Source organism: Callithrix jacchus, chromosome 21, assembly GCF_049354715.1.
Source record: "Callithrix jacchus isolate 240 chromosome 21, calJac240_pri, whole genome shotgun sequence".
In the NCBI taxonomy this organism is placed as follows: domain Eukaryota; kingdom Metazoa; phylum Chordata; class Mammalia; order Primates; family Cebidae; genus Callithrix; species Callithrix jacchus.
The window spans coordinates 50,045,001-50,062,055 of NC_133522.1; the positions used below are offsets into that span (position 1 = coordinate 50,045,001).

General features: G+C 52.5%; 1 protein-coding gene across 15 annotated transcripts in view; it reads left to right on the forward strand.

The window, feature by feature from the left end:
- Positions 1–17,055, forward strand: part of TRPM2 (transient receptor potential cation channel subfamily M member 2) — a 92,549-nt gene that overhangs the window by 21,173 nt on the left and 54,321 nt on the right. For all 15 annotated transcript variants that reach the window (XM_035283087.3, XM_078358718.1, XM_078358721.1 and 12 more), the window contains 5 exons: positions 1,277–1,443; positions 3,526–3,706; positions 4,944–5,005; positions 5,784–5,984; positions 11,286–11,388. In XM_035283087.3, coding sequence (XP_035138978.3) covers positions 1,277–1,443; positions 3,526–3,706; positions 4,944–5,005; positions 5,784–5,984; positions 11,286–11,388 — 714 coding nt within the window. The remainder of the gene's footprint in view (positions 1–1,276; positions 1,444–3,525; positions 3,707–4,943; positions 5,006–5,783; positions 5,985–11,285; positions 11,389–17,055) is intronic.

Below are 17,055 nucleotides of genomic sequence, written 5' to 3' on the forward strand. Positions count from 1 at the left end.
CTGCTACACCTAGCCCGATTGTTTTTTTTTTTTTTTTTTGAGACGGAGTTTCGCTCTTGTTACCCAGACTGGAGTGCAATGGCGCGATCTCGGCTCACCGCAACCTCCGCCTCCTGGGTTCAGGCAATTCTCCTGCCTCAGCCTCCTGAGTAGCTGGGACTACAGGCACGCGCCACCGTGCCCAGTTAATTTTTTATTTTTATTTTTGTATTTTCAGTAGAGGCGGGGTTTCACCATGTTGACCAGGATGGTCTCGATCTCTTGACCTCGTGATCCACCTGCCTCGGCCTCCCAAAGTGCTGGGATTACAGGCTTGTGGCGATGCCTCCCAGCCTTCGAAAAGGCAGCATTGCCCCAGGACAAACCCGGAAGACAAACAAACTCGACTTTTGGTGATGCCTCAAGGGGAGGCTGTGGGGCACCAGCCGTTGCCTCACTTGTGCGTCTCACCCTGGGGCGGGCAGGCGAGCAGACCCCTCGGGACCTCCTGCTCTCAGGCAAAGCTGCCGTTAGCTCACGACACGACACTGGGTCAGGCTGGACGTGGGGTGGGAGGTGTGTTTCCTGCAGGGGCGCTGCAGGCCACTGGCAGCAGGCGGTGGGTGGGAGGTGGGGGGTGACCTTCCTAGGGACCAGGCCGAGTGGTGGGAGCTGGGGCGCACCCTGCCACACTCTGCCGCATCTGGATGCCGGAAGCTGGGAGGAAGAGGGGAAGCGAAATAAAAGAATGCAGAGAACGTATGAGAACCGTGATCCTGAGACTGGGGCCAGAGGAGGGGGCGAGGTCTGCGTCTGTCCCCGTAGACACAGGGCAACGTCTTTCCTTACGTGCTGGTTTGAACGCCCCTGAGTAGGCTGGGCGAGGTGGCTCACGCCTTTAATCCCAGCACTTTGGGAAGTCGAGGTGGTGGATCATCTGAGGTCAGGAGTTCGAGACCAGCGTGACTAGAATGGAGGAAACCCCACGTCTACTGAAAATACAAAATTAGCCGGGTGTCACTGTGGGCTCCTGTAGTCCCAGCTACTTAGGAGGCTGAGGCAGGAGAATTGCTTGAACCTGGGAGGTGGAGGTTGCGATGAGCTGAGATCCTGCCACTGCACTCCAGCCTGGGCAACAAGAGTGAAACTCCATCTCAAAAAAGGCAAGGCCCTGTGTGAGGGACTTTGTGTTGATGGTGGCTGGTGTCGCTGAGCCTAGAGGGGCTCAGGCGTTAGGCTCCTGGGTGTGGGGTGCTCTCAGTGCTGCAGGGCCTGTCCACCCGTGTTCCTTCCCCAGGGGCCTGGATCATCACGGGAGGGTCCCACACCGGTGTCATGAAGCAGGTGGGCGAGGCTGTGCGGGACTTCAGCCTGAGCAGTGGCTACAAGGAAGGTGAGGTCATCACCATTGGAGTCGCCACCTGGGGCACCGTCCACCGCCGTGAGGGCCTGATCCATCCCATGGTGAGCATGGCCTCCTCTGTGGGGAAGGGTGGGTCAGGGGAGGGGAGCCTAGGACCAGGGATGTGGGTGAGGCCTGCCGGACGCTGTTGGGAGCTGGTGGAGTGTGTGGGGGCAGGGTGGGTGAGGCCTGACCGGGTGCTGTGGGGAGCTGGTGGAGTGTGTGGGGGCGGGGTGGGTGAGGCCTGACCGGGTGCTGTGGGGAGCTGGTGGAGTGTGTGGGGGTGGGGTGGGTGAGGCCTGACCGGGTGCTGTGGGGAGCTGGTGGAGTGTGTGGGGGTGGGGTGGGTGAGGCCTGACTGGGTGCTGTGGGGAGCTGGTGGAGTGTGTGAGGCCTGACCGGGTGCTGTGGGGAGCTGGTGGAATGGCTAATTTGGCTGGACTCTGGTCCTCCCCTCAGGGTTGTAGGAGGGGGTCCACGTGAGAGTCACTTGCTGGGTGGGGCTGAGCCAAGGGGATCTGACCCAGAAGCGGAGCTTTTAGTGCATTGAGTCCCTGCACTCAGGTCTCCTGCAGCCAGGAATGCCCCCGTGCTGGGGTGCCAGGCAGCCAGCACCCACCCCAGCTTCTCTGTCAAGGCTGAGGACCCAGCGCTCCTGTCTGTGATTAATTGGCCACAGGAGAAGCAGTTGCTTTAGTCTGGAGCCTTGAGTTGGGACAGATAACGAGTCCTTCAGCCAGGTTTTCCAAGGAGACACTAACTTTGGCGTAACAGTGTGAGCCCCTGAATCCACGTGGCCAGGACTCGCTGAGCAGGCTCCCTCCTCACTGCCCCTGAGCGGGGATTCACTTCTCTGCCAACGAGGTCGAGGTCGACACCACACCTTGGGCCCACTGCCTGGGGCGGGGCGGGGCGAGGTCGGGGAGAGCCCCGGGTGGAGGTCCCCTTTGTCACTCCAGATGCCCACGGGGGGCCCAGCAAGGCACTGGCCAGCCTGGCCTTCACCGTCCTTTTGTGTCAGAATCATGAATGTGTCCGGTGGGGTCGGACTGGTCTGGCTGTTTGGCCTTGCTCTTTTTTTTTTTTTTAATTTTAATTTTTTAGTTTTAGAGACGGGGTTTCACCGTGTTGGCCAGGCTGGTCTTGAACTCCTGACCTCAGGTGATCTTCGTCGCTTGCAGAAGGTTGTGCAGCCACATCCTTGGCCCTCTGCCTCCCAGGTTCAAGCGATTCTCCTGCCTCAGCCCCCTGAGTAGGTGGGACTCCAGGCGCCCGCCACCACACCCAGCTAATTTTTATATTTTTAGTAGAGATGGGGTTTCAGCATGTCGGTCAGGCTGGTCTCAAACTCCTGACCTCAGGTGATCAGCCCGCCTCAGCCTCCCAAAGCGCTGGGATTGCAGGCGTGAGCCACCACGCCCGTCTCTGCAAGGTCAACACCACATTCTCACCAATAGTCTCTTTAAGGGCATGCAGCCGTTTCCTACTCAGAGGCTTCAGAACCCTCCCGTCTTCTCCCCACTGCCAGTTTCAGTGCCCCTTCCACGTTTTTAGGCGTTTGTTACGGCAGCTCCCCGCTTCCTCGTCCCCAGCCCTGGATCCGTTTCCTGTGGCTGCCATAACCAGCGGCCCAAGCCTCGAGGCAGCAGCACTGAACTCTCCCACGTGTCTCGAAGACAGAACTCTGCAGTTGGGGTTGCTTGGCGAAGTCGGGGTGCCGTGGCCGGGCCACACCCCATCCTGAGGCCTGGGACGAGGGTCTATTTCCCCACCTGCTCCACTCCCGGGGCCGCGGCTTTCTCCCGCTGTGGCTGCATTGCTCATCTCGGCCTCTGTGGTCCTGTGGCCTCCTCTCCTGTGTGTGTCTCCCGCACCCGGCCTGCTTGTGTCTCTGTACTCTGTTCTGGGAGGATTCCGTGTAAAGACTCCTGTGAGCACACCTGTGGTGGTGTTTTGGGCCCACGCAGACCCTCCAGGTTAAACTTCCGGTGTTTAGATCACATCTGCACGGTCCCTTTTCCCAGTGAGGCTACGTCCACAGGTTCAAGGCCCTGGGACCCGCCTCTCTGGGGCGGGTGTTCAGCCTGGTGCGTTAGGAGGCGGAGCTCTCCCGCAGCTGTGTCTGACGCTTCCTGCCGCCCCAGGGCAGCTTTCCCGCCGAGTACGTGCTGGATGAGGAGGGCCAAGGGAACCTCACCTGCCTGGACAGCAACCACTCTCACTTCATCCTCGTGGACGACGGGACCCATGGCCAGTATGGCGTTGAGATTCCCCTGAGGACCAGGCTGGAGAAGTTCATATCAGAGCAGACCAAGGAAAGAGGAGGTAGGGGAGCTTGCTTTCGAGGGTGCTCGGGCAGGGAGCGGGGTGGGCAGGTCACAGCAGGCACGGCGCCCGGAGCGTGCTCGGAACACGCCTGTTTCTTTCCTGTGTGCCTTTACACTTTGTTCCGGGAGGGTCATGTTCTCCTGTCAGTTTCAGCCAGTGGGAGGGCGGTCTGGGGGTGCTGACGGCTCACCTGTGTATCACCTGTGTGTTCACAGGTAATAGGCCAACCTACATTAAAAAGTTTTTTTCACACAGGGTCTGGAGTGCAGTGGTGTGATCTCAGCCCACTGTAGCCTCGAACTCCTGGGCTCAAGGGATCCTCCCACCACCCTCCCAAAGTGCTGGGATTACAACCTCGAACCACTGTGCCTGGGCCTGCAGTCATTTTAAATCATGATCATGGGCTGGTCTCAGGGTCAGACAGTCGAAACTTAGGATTTGACACCTTTTTCCTTGTAGGTGGGATGGGATGGGTTCGAGGCCGTTGGGAGGTCCAGTGTGGGGTTTTGCACGTGACTTGAGGAGGTTCAGAGAGGAGATGGTCATGGAGCTGTCTGGCCTGGAGTCCCTTGCAAGCCTCCTTGTGCATTGGAACCCCTGGGGGGCTCCTCACCAGCATGCGGGCCTGGGCCCAGGGTCCAAGTCAGCAGCTCTAGGTGGGCCGAGAACTTGCATTAGGAGCACGTTTCCCAGTGAAGGTGATGCTGTGGGTCTGGGGCTTCCCTTTGAGAAGCGGCCTGACTAGGACACGCAGGGTGGGGAGCTGTGGGTGTGTGTGTGAAGACAGTGGGCCTGGGGGGCTCACAGAGAGTCTGCTTCCAAGGAAAGGGTCCTTCTCAGGCTCCCCAGCTGTTGGGCTGAGTGAAGCTCAGGGTGGGGCCGGGCAGATGGACAAAGGATGATGTGCCGTGTGCTGCTCCCGCCCACACGTGACGGGTTGTGCACACGTGCTTGGGGCATCTGCTCTGATTGCCCATGGCCCCTCTCCCTCCCTCCCAAGAGAGCAAGTGGGGTGGGGGTGGATGCCAGCGAGCAGGGGAGGTGTGGGCGGCAGGGGCTCCTGATCTGCTCATTGCTGTGGAACAGGTGGGTCCCCTGGGAATGTGGAGTTTTGACCTTCAACAGCACCTGGCAGGTGCTTCAGGGTGCGGTTCAGCTGGAGCCGGAGCGGGCAGGGGAGAGCACCGGTGCAGGGTCTTGCCCCCCACCTCGCTCAGCTCCGTGCTTTTTCTAGGTGTGGCCATCAAGATCCCCATCGTGTGCGTGGTGCTGGAGGGCGGCCCGGGCACGCTGCACGTGAGTACGATGGGTGGGCGGGGCCCGAGGGGCTGCACACAGCTGCAGGCAGCTGATGGCCCGAAGCAGTTGTGCCAGCACTCAGGGAGCTGATGGCAAGAGAGGGCGGTGAGCTTGCCTGCCAGGAGACAGAGAAAGACAGCATCTGCCCCGGCTGCTTGTTGGGGGGCAGAGGAGGGGCTGGAGGAAGGGGCCTGGGGGAGGAGGCTGGGCTTGGCTGTGACCCGGCCATTGACTGGCATGAAAGGAAAGCGTGGGCTCCCAGGGCCTGAAGCGAGTGGGGAGCCAGGAGCCCCAGTTCCCAGGACCTTCTGGGGAGGCTCGGGGCTGACAGTCACACACGTGGCCGTGTCCTTCCTGCCGGATGGCTCCGTGGCCAGTCCCTTCCTGAAGCGCAGCACACCCTGGAGCCTGGGGGCCTCCTCATTGCCCTGCTCTCACTGTGGCTTTTGTGAGGCTGGGAACTCCTGGTCCATGCAGCGCCCCCTTTGCCTTGAGGCCCTTGCGTCTGCAGGTCCATGGGCAAAAACGCTGGGAGTGTTTGATCCTGCTGTGCTGACGCCAGAAACGAGCCGCCAGGTGTGCGGCCCCAGCGTGTTGGGACAGCTCCTTCTTGCCCCAGAGCAGGGGATGCCACCAAATAATAAGCGCTTCTAGTGGAACCTGGAGTAGCGTTAGCCAGCCCTCCCCTCAGCTGGCCTCGGAGGATTCTCCGTTTCAGAAAGTGCTGGAGCAAGGCAGGACCCAGTTCCGGGCTCACACCCTGCCTGCCTTGCAGACCATCTACAACGCCACCACCAACGGCACCCCCTGTGTGGTAGTGGAGGGCTCGGGCCGCGTGGCCGACGTCATCGCGCAGGTGGCCAGCCTGCCTGTGTCCGACATCAGCCTCTCCCTTATCCAGCACAAGCTGAGCGTGTTCTTCCAGGAAGGGTTTGAGGCCTTCACGGAAAGCAGGATTGTTGAGTGGACCAAAAAGGTGAGGCTGACGGCCCGTGGGTGCCCGGTGTGTGGCTGCTTTGCACTGTCAGCCTGGTGGGTGGGACCAGCGCACGCGGACCCACGCAGAGAACCCAGCAGTCCGAACAGGTGCCATAGAGATTGGCAGAGGGCGGGGCATGGGAGGGAAGCCTCTGGGCTGGGTTCCCTCTGCAGGTCAGATCCTGGGACAGCAGGTGAAGGGAGGCCATGAGCCTCACCAGCAGCACACCAGGGTGGGCTGGGAACACTGCCGGGCTCAGTGTGGGGTGAGCAGAGCCTGCTGGATTGGAGGGGCAGGGACACTGCTGGCCTCAGTGGTGTGGTGAGCAGCACCTGCTGGATTGGAGGGGCAGGGACACTGCTGGCCTCAGTGGTGGGGTGAGCAGAGCCTGCTGGATTGGAGGGGCAGGGACACTGCTGGCCTCAGTGGTGGGGTGAGCAGAGCCTGTGGGATTGGAGGGGCAGGGACACTGCTGGCCTCAGTGGTGGGGTGAGCAGAGCCTGCGGGATTGGAGGGGCAGGGACACTGCTGGCTTCAGTGGTGGGGTGAGCAGAGCCTGCTGGATTGGAGGGGTGGGGACACTGCTGTCCTCAGTGGTGTGGTGAACAGAGCCTGCTGGATTGGAGGGGTGGGGACACTGCTGTCCTCAGTGTGGGGTGAGCAGAGCCTGCTGGATTGGAGGGGTGGGGACACTGCTGTCCTCAGTGTGGGGTGAGCAGAGCCTGCTGGATTGGAGGGGTGGGGACATTGCTGTCCTCAGTGTGGGGTGAGCAGAGCCTGCTGGATTGGAGGGGCAGGGACACTGCTGGCCTCAGTGGTGGGGTGAGCAGAGCCTGCTGGATTGGAGGGGTGAGTGGTGGGGTGAGCAGAGCCTGCTGGATTGGAGGGGCGGGAGGCAGGTGCTGGGGAGGCCTCAGCTGAGTTGGGCAGCAGGGCAGCTTCTGAGTAATGGCTGTGGGTCGCCGGGGCCAGTCCAGCTCATAGCCTCTTAGGTGGGTTAATGGAGGCGTGTAGAGTGGCCTTAGGAGGGGCCATTGCCACAGTCCAGGGGTAGATTTTGGGTGGCCCCTGCCATGACCACAGCCTCCAGAGGGGGTCACTTGTGAAGGGCTGTGGTTGGTCAGCCCTAGCCACCCCACAAAGCCTTTGCCTAGGGGGGTGGGCTCCTGTGGAGAGCCCCTCCCCTCCCTCCTGTACCTGGCGGTTCCAGGATCACCTGACTCAGTTCCTGGCAGGATTCTTTGCAGGGACTGGCACTGGGGCCTCTGACCCTTGGTCTCCCAGCAAGCTGGGGCCGACAGAGCCCTCTGCCCGTGTCTTTCCTGCAGACCCCGGACATCCACAGGCTCCGAGCAGCTGACACGCACGTTCCACGGCTCCCACTGTGTTTAATTTGGGCTCTGTGGGCAGTCAGTGACTCCCAGCTGCAGGCCACAGGGACACACGTGTTTGGCCAGATGGGGCCTGTGGAGAGTGGATTGAAAATAAGCGTCCTCGGGAACCAGGGGAGTGGGAAGGGCCGGCTGCAGTTCGGCCCCGTTGGCCGATCCAGAAGCAGAAGTCCCGGGACTTGTGGTTTGTAGGTGGCACAGTGACCCGTTTCCTTCCGTGCTCTGCGATGGTCTCAGAGTGACCGCGTTCTGCATGGATGTCATGTGAGCGTTTTTGTCCAGCATGAGAATAATACGACGTAGCCGCGAGAGTCAGATGAGTTTGTGAAAACCTTGCGGTCTGGCTGTGAGCGGCCGCAGGGCTCCTGACGTCAGGCCGCTTTCCTCCCTTCCCGGTGCCGATGGGACTTGTCAGGCGGGCCCTGGAGCCCTTTCTCTGCTGGTTGATAAATTATTCAGGCAGCTCTCAGCACTGAGTTTAATCTGCTGCTGTTGGATGCTGCTTGTTTTTAATGCACTCTCTGTAGCAAGCCAGGGCCCTGAGTGTGGGGCTTGGACACAGAGCCGCCCCAGGCCATGGCAGGGGGAGGCGGCGGGCAGCATTCCCCGGTGCTCCTGCTCGGAGGGGAGTGGCCCAGCCACACAGCCAGCGCCAGTGCGCGCCTTCAGCACGCCTCTCGGAGCCTCTGTCTATACTGCCGAGGAGCTGCAGAGCTGCCCTTGGGTGCTGCTGCTTGTGACAGCCCTGTCACAGGGGTGTGGGGGCCTCCTGCAGGGTCTGTGCCTCCTCCACAGGCAGCTGTGGCCAGGAGGAAGTTGCTCACCCTCGCTCAGCCTTGCCTTTCTCACCGGTCAAGCAGAGGTACTGAGCGCTGGACTCAGACAAAGAAACAAGGTCCTGGTGTCCCTATGGGCTCAGACGCTGGGAGCTGTTTTACCGTTTGAGGACAGGGTGGGCTGAAAGCCGGGAGACCTTTGGCCACTGGACAGGAGTGGAGTTTGCCAGGGAGCCCAGGGTGTGTTTTGGAGTTGGCACAAAAGCTGGCCCCGGAGGGATAGGGCACCGCTGGGGTCTGAGGTGGGGGGTGAGGGGCCCTCCAGGTGACAGCGGAGTCTGTGTGGAGGCAGTGTGGCCAGGCTGGGGATGGGGAGAGAAGCAGGGGAGGCCAGGAGTGGCTGGCCTGGGGAGCCAGAGGGACAAGGCTAAGGCTTACTTTGGGAGCAGTGGGAGGCATGGGAAGAAGCGTTTGTGGTTGTCTGCCCTGGCCACAGGGAGAAGGCATTTCAAGGAGGAGCAACTGTAGCAGGCATACCTGCTAGGGAATGTCATGATGGATGGATGGATGAATGAATGATGGATGGTGGACAGATGGATGGATGATGGGTAGGTGTGTGGATGGATGGATGGATAGATGGATGGATGGGTGGATGGATGGATGGATGGATGGGTGGATGGATGGATAGATGGATGGAAAGATGGTAGGTGAGTGGATGGGTGTGTAGATGGATGGATGATAGATGGATGGATGGGTAGATGGATGGATGGATGGATAGATGGATAGATGGATGGATAGATGGATGGATGGATGGATAGATGGATGGATGGATGGATGGATGGATGGATAGATGGATAGATGGATAGATGGATGGATGGGTAGATGGATGGATGGATAGATGAATGGATGGATAGGTGGATGGATGGATAGATGGATGGAAAGATGGTAGGTGAGTGGATGGGCATGTGGATGGATGGACGGTTAGATGGATGGATAGATGGATGGATGGATAGATGGTAGGTGCGTGGATGGGCATGTGGCTGGATGGATGGATAGATGGATGGATGGATGGATAGATGGATGGATGGGTGGATGGATGGATGGATAGATGGATGGAAAAATGGTAGGTGAGTGGATGGGTGTGTAGATGGATGGATGGTTAGATGGATGGATGGGTAGATGGATGGATGGATGAATAGATGGATAGATGGATGGATGGATAGATGGATGGTTGGATGGATAGATGGATGGATCAATAGATGGATGGATAGATGGATGGATGGGTAGATGGATGGATGGATGGATAGATGGATGGATGGATGGATGGATGGATGGATGGATGGATGGATGGGTAGATGGATGGATAGATGGATGGATGGATAGATGGATGTATGGATGGGTGGATGGATGGGTGGATAGATGGATGGATGGATGGATGGATGGATAGATGGATGGATAGATGGATGGATGGATGGATAGATGGATGGATGGATGGATGGATGGATAGATGGATAGATGGATAGATGGATGGATGGGTAGATGGATGGATGGATAGATGAATGGATGGATAGGTGGATGGATGGATAGATGGATGGAAAGATGGTAGGTGAGTGGATGGGCATGTGGATGGATGGACGGTTAGATGGATGGATAGATGGATGGATGGATAGATGGTAGGTGCGTGGATGGGCATGTGGCTGGATGGATGGATAGATGGATGGATGGATGGATAGATGGATGGATGGGTGGATGGATGGATGGATAGATGGATGGAAAAATGGTAGGTGAGTGGATGGGTGTGTAGATGGATGGATGGATGGGTAGATGGATGGATGGATGAATAGATGGATAGATGGATGGATGGATAGATGGATGGTTGGATGGATAGATGGATGGATCAATAGATGGATGGATAGATGGATGGATGGGTAGATGGATGGATGGATGGATAGATGGATGGATGGATGGATGGATGGATGGATGGATGGGTAGATGGATGGATAGATGGATGGATGGATAGATGGATGTATGGATGGGTGGATGGATGGGTGGATAGATGGATGGATGGATGGATGGATGGATGGATAGATGGATGGATAGATGGATGGATGGATAGATGGATGGATGGATGGGTGGATGGATGGGTGGCTAGATGGATGGATAGATGGATGGATGAATAGATGGATGGATAGATGGATGGATGGATGGATAGATAGATAGATGGAAAGATGGTAGGTGAGTGGATGGGCGTGTGGATGGATGGACGGTTAGATGGATGGATAGATGGATGGATGGATAGATGGGTAGCTAGGTGATAGATAGATGGATGAATGGAAAGCTAGAGAGACAGATGATAAAATAGATGGGCCAAGCACAGTGGCTCATGCTTATAATCCCAGCACTTTGGGAGGCTGAGGCGGGTGAATCACTTGAGGTCAGGAGTTCGAGACCAGCCTGGCTAACATGGTGAAACCCTATCTCTACTAAAAATACAAAAATTATTCAGGTGTGGTGGTAGGTGTCTGTAATACCAGCTACTCATGAGGCTGAGGTGGGAGAATCACTTGAACCCAGGAGGTGGAGGTTGCAGTGAGCTGAGATCATGCCACTGCACTCCAGCCTGGGCTACAGAGCAAAAACTCTGTCTCAAAAAAAAAAAGATGGATGAACTGATATGATAGATAGATAGTGGGTGGGAGGTAGATAGATACATAGGTGGATGGATGAATGTTTGGTGAGTGGGTGTGTGGGTGGATGGATGGAAAGATGGATGGATGGATGGATAGATAGATAGATACACAGACAGGTAAGCAGGTGGTGAGGAGTGGCCCAGGCTTAGCAGGAGGGCTGGGAGGAGCAGCCTCCCATGAAGCTGCACTATTGTCAGGGCGAAGGTCTCTTGCCCTTGGATTGTGTTTTCCACCCAACAGACTCTCACAAACATGGTGTATTTGGTCCCATAGATCTTCATCTGTTCTGTCTAAGGCAAGAGGAGATGTGGTGGTGTCCTGGCCACAAGGGCAGGCAGGACCCATGGCTCTGGCTGTGTCCAGGGCCTCAATTCTGTGTGTCCTGGAGGAGGTGGGTGGGGGGTGTCACTGTGTGTCTCACTTGGAAAATGCTTGTTGCAGATCCAGGATATTGTCCGGAGGCGGCAGCTGCTGACTATCTTCCGGGAAGGCAAGGACGGTCAGCAGGATGTGGACGTGGCCATCCTGCAGGCCTTGCTGAAAGGTGAGGGTCAGGGAATGTGGGAGCAATGGTGGGGAGGCCGGAACGTGGGCTCTGAGGATGCAGAGTTCCAGTCTTTACATGCCATGATTTTGGGAACCAGAATGGTCCTCCTTGGCCGGGTACCCTGGCCAGAGGGCAGCTGGCAATGGGCAGGTGGGCACCTGTCTGTCACCTAATGTTACAGGTGTGAGCTCCCTTACCTGTAACTGAAATCTGAGTGCAGCCTGTGTCATGTATACCTTTGTGGTGGTCAGAATTTCTCATAAAAGTACAGGGTGGAAAGAAAATACAGAAGTCGCCTCTCCCCATTTCCTGCTTGCTGACTGCTTTACTACTCTGCCTCTGATGCAGGAGAGAGCGCAGAGGCAGAGCAGGGCCTCAGGAATGACGTGATGGACCTGAGCTGCTGCGTCTCTCTGTGTAACTTCTGTTGCTCGGCCTGGCCAGTTCTCCAGGCCACAAGTGTCACTGTCCCCTTCTCATGCCACATGACAGTAGGCTCATGCCGCCTTGTCCTTCCCCACTGGCTTCAACAGGATGGCCAGGATATCCCTGACACTGGGACTCCGTGCTCTTATACCTGCTCCTCCTGCCCGATGCTGGGCTTCTCACCCTCCAGGTCAGACACCCCAGGCCTCCACTGAAGGGCTCAGCAGAGTGGGCCCAGGGTAGGATCAAAAGAGCTTTTGTGATAAAGGCCAGACTTGCATCTTGTGTTGATTTGAGACTCTCCTTTCCGAGGACTTGATGTTGTGTATCAAACCAACAGCGAGGTGATAGAGCACATATCAGACCACAAGTTAAGTCTCAGTTTATCTTTTCATAGGTGTAAGATGGATATTATACAAAATGTCTTGTCTGACAACAGAGAGATGAGGTTAGGAGTCGATGATGTAAAAGTGGAAAATTCCCAGTTGTGGAAACGAAACACTTCCTTGAGCAGCCGATGGGTCAGAGGAGAAATTAAAAGGGAAATCAAGAAACCAATGAAAACAAAAGCAAATCATATCAAAACTCATGGAGCGCAGCAGAAACGGTGCTAATGGAGAAATGCATGGCTACAAATGCTTACATCAGAAATAAGATCTTAAACCAACAACCTAACTTTACAACATAACCAATTAGAAAAATAAGAACCAGTGAAATCCAGAAGTAGCGGAATGAAGGGAATGGTAAAGACTAGAGCAGAGATGAGTGACATAAAGCATAGAAAATTCCAGAGAAAATAAAGTAAAGAATTGGTTATTTGAAAAGATAAACAAAATTGACACACGTTTAGCTAGCTGGACTAAGGAAAAAAGAAGATTTATATTACTAAAATTAGAAATGAAAGTAGGGGCATTACTTCTGACTCTACAGAAATAAAAAGGATTATAAGTGAGTTCTATGAACAATCGTATGCCAACAAATTGGATAACCTAGACGTGTTAGTCTGTTTTATGTGACTATAACAGAATACCACAGACTAAGTACTTTACAAAGTACCTAGCACTTTATAAATCAATCACTGACCATCCTTGCCTTCCCAGAAGATGGTCAGAGGTTATTTATTAAAATTGTGGAAGCTGGGAAGCCCAAAATTGAGGGTCCAGCATCTGGCAAGGGCCTGCCTCATGTGTCATTACAGAATGGCAGCACATACATGCCCTTCCAGTAGAAGGCAGAGGGGCAAGGGAGCACATACATGCACGAAAGGGAGTAAGAAGGCAAGAGGGAGCTAAATTTGTTTTTTATAACAAGTCCACTCTTGCAATAACTAACCCACGCCCAAAATAAGACATTAATCCATTCATGAAGGCTTTGTCCTGTAATGAATCACCTCTGTTAGACCCCACTGTTGTGCTGGGGATTGTGCCTGCAGCATATGAACTTTGGGGAAAACACCCAAGGCATAGCACTAGATGAAATGAACACATTTCTAGAAGCACAAAACCTACCAAGACTAAATCTTAAAAAAATAAAAACTCTGAATAGATCTATAAGTAGCAAGGAGATTGAATCAGTAACAAAAAATCTCCCCACAAAATTTTAGGCCTGATACCTTCACTGGTGAATTCTGCCAAATGTTTAAAGAACCAACACTTGTCCTTCTCAAACTTTTCCCAAAAATTCAAGAAGGAAAAATTCCTAATTCATTCTGTGAAGCCAGCATTAGTCTGATACCAAAGACAAACACTGCAAGAAAGGAAAACTACAGACCAATATCCATTATAAACATTGATACAAAATTCCTCAACAAAATATTAGCATCCAAAATTCAGTAGCAATAACAGGATTATACACTATGACTACATGAGATTTATTCCTGGAATGCAAGGATGGCTCAACATATGAAACTCAATTAATACACCCTATTAACAGAGCGATGAAGAAAAAAACCATGATTATCTCAACTGATACAGAAAAGTATTTGACAAAATTTGACACCCTTTCAAGCAATCTACAGATTCAATGCAATTCCTATCAAAACCCTAGTGATTTTTTTTCTTCTAGAAATAAAAAAGCCCATCCTAAAATTCATGTGATGTCTAAAGGTACACCAAGCAGACAAAATAATTTTGAAAGGGAAGAACAAAGCTGGAGGACTTATACTTTCTGATTTATAAACTCAGTACAAAACTATAGTAATCAAAACAGTGTGGTGATGGTGTAAAGACATAGAGGGCTGGGTGTGGTGGCTCCTGCCTGTAACCTCAGCACTTTGGGAGGCCAAAGTGGGCTGATTGCTTTGGCTCAGAAGTTCAAGACCAGCCTGGGCAACATGGTGAAAGCCCGTCTCTATATAAAATAAAAAAGCTGGGCATGGTGGTTCATGCTTGTAGTCTCAGCTATGTGGGAGGCTGAGGGGAGAGGATCACTTGAGCCCAGAAGCCTGTAGCTGCAGTGAGATATGATTGCACCACTGCACTCCAGCCTGGGCAACAGAGCAAGACCCTGTCTCAAAAAAAAGAAAAAAAAAAAAAGAAAACCCAAAAGATATGGAGACCAATGGAATAGAATAGTGAGCCCCAAAATAAACAAAAAATGATGCTGGATAAACTGGATAGCCACATGCCAAAGAATCAAGTTAGACCCTTACCTAAAACCCTATAAAAAATTAACTCAAAGTAGATCAAGGACTTCTAAATGTAAGACCTAAACTCTTAGAAGAAAGCACAGGGCAAAAACTTCATGATGGAGGATTTGGCAGAGAAAAAATAGATAAACTGGGGTTTATGAAACTTAAATAGTTTTGTGCATCAAAAGATATTATCAACAGAGTACAAAGGCAGCCGATAGAATGAGAGGAAATATTTGCAGATCATACATATGTAAGGGATTGGTATCCAGAATATATAGAGAGCTCCTATGACTCAACAATAAAAAAAAAACCCAATTCAAAAATGGGCAAAGGACTTGAATAGATACTTCTTTAAAGAAGACATACAAATGGTCAATCGGCTCATGAAAAGATGCTCAGCATCATGAATCATTAGAGAAATGTAAACCAAAACTAAGAGATAGCATTTCAAACACATTTGGATAGCTACCATAAAAAAGAACCGAAAATCACAAGTGTTGGCCAGTGTGTGGAGAAACTGGAACTCTTGTGCACGGCTGGTGGATGTGTAACATGGTGCAGCTGCCATGGAAAACAAGTTGACGGTTTCTTAAAAATGGAAAAATATAATTCCTATATGATGCAGCTGTTCCCCTTCCAGATATATATGCCACTCCCTACTCCTGAATTTACAGCATGGTGTGGAAGAGACATTTGTGCACTCATGTTCATAGCCGCGTTATTCACAATAGCTAAAAAGTGGAAACAGCCAAAGTGTCCATAAACAGATGAACAGATAAACAAAATGTGGTCTATACCTGCAGTGAAACATTACTGAGCCTTAAAAAAGGAAGGAAATTCTGACACATGCTACAACATGGATGAACCTTGAAGATGTTATATAAGTGGGATAAGCCAGTCACAAGAGGGCAAACACTGTGTGAGTCCACTTACATGAGGTCCCTGGAGTAGTCAAATTCATAGGGACAGAAAGTAGGATGGTGGGTGCCAGGGTCTGGGGAGGGGCGAATGGGGAGTAAGTGTTTAGTGGGGATAGAGTTTTAGTTTCCAAGATAAAAAGAGATATGGAGAAGGATGGTGATGATGGCTGCACAACATTATGAATATACTTTTTTTTTTTAATTGAGACGGAGGTTCGCTCGTTACCCAGGCTGGGGTGCAATGGTGCGATCTCAGCTCACTGCAACCTCCGCCTCCTGGGTTCAGGCAAATGAATGTCCTTAATAACAGTGAACTGTATACTTAAAAATATTTGGCTGGGTGAGGTGTCTCGTGCCTGTAATCTCAGCACTTTGGGAGGCTGAGGTGGGAGGATCACTTGAGCCCAGGAGTTTGCGACCAGCCTGGGCAGCATAGCAAACTCTGGCTATACAAAAAAATAAAAAAAATTAACCAGGTGTGGTGATGCACACCTGAACTCCCTGAGGTGGGAGGACTGCTTGAGCTCAGGAGGTTGAGGCTGCAATCAGCCTCCTGATTATAAATATGATCACAGCACTGTGCTCCAGCCTGGGTGACAGAGTGAGACCCTGACTCAAAAAAAAAAAAAAAAGTTAAGACGGTAAATTTTATGCTACATGTATTTTACCACAATTTAAAAACATAATGAATTTTAAAATATCAACTTTTTGAAGGTTCAGCTTAGATACAGAAGCTTCCCTCATTCTAAACGTGTAACAAGCATAGACGCCGTGACCCACCACAGTCTCCCTTACCCCGAAGCTTCCCTCATGGCCCTGTGCAGTGAGGCCTCCCTCCAGCCTGGCTTTCTGTCACTCTAGATCAGTTTTGCTCGTTTTAGAACTTCATGTAAATGGACTCCTGCATGATACATTCCTTCCTGTCTTGCTTCTTCTGCTCACTGCACTGTTTCTGAGATGCATCCGTGTGGTCGCATGTGTCAGACTGTTCTTTTTTGTCTGTGAAGGCGCGTCCTATTGTGTGAACACACCGCTGGTTGTTTTTCCACTCATCCACCAGTGGGCATTTAGGTCATTTCCAGTTTGGTGCTATTATGAATAAAGCTGTTATTTGTCTTCATTTCTCCTGGGTCAATATCTAGGAGTGGAATTACTGGCCTTTATTTTAAGTGTGTGTTTCACTTTGTAAAAAGCTGACAAACTGTTTCCTGAAAAGACTGCATTCCTTTTACTCTCTGCCAGTTGGGTGAGTGTTGCCCTACATCCTTGCCAACACTTGGTGTTATCAGTCTTTTAAATCGCAGCCATCCTAGTGGGTGTGAAGTGACATCTCGGTGTGGTTTGAATTTACATTTTTCTGAGGACTACTGATGTGGAGCTTCATTTTAAGTACTTTTTTACCATTTGCCTGTTTACCTTTTGAAGTGTCTTTCAGATCTCTTGTCCATTTTTATTTGATTATTTGTCTTCCTGTTTTTGATTTGTAAGAGTTGTTTGTATACTCTAATACAAATGTTTTGTCAGATATTATTTTATCGTGCCATGTAGTTTGCTTTCATATTTTCTTCAAGATGTCTTTAAAGAGCAGAAGGCTTAAATTTTAATGAAGTTTAATCAGTTTTTCCTGATGATTCATGGTCTTTGGATCATAGCTAAGAGATCTCTGCCCATCCCAAGGTTGCAGAT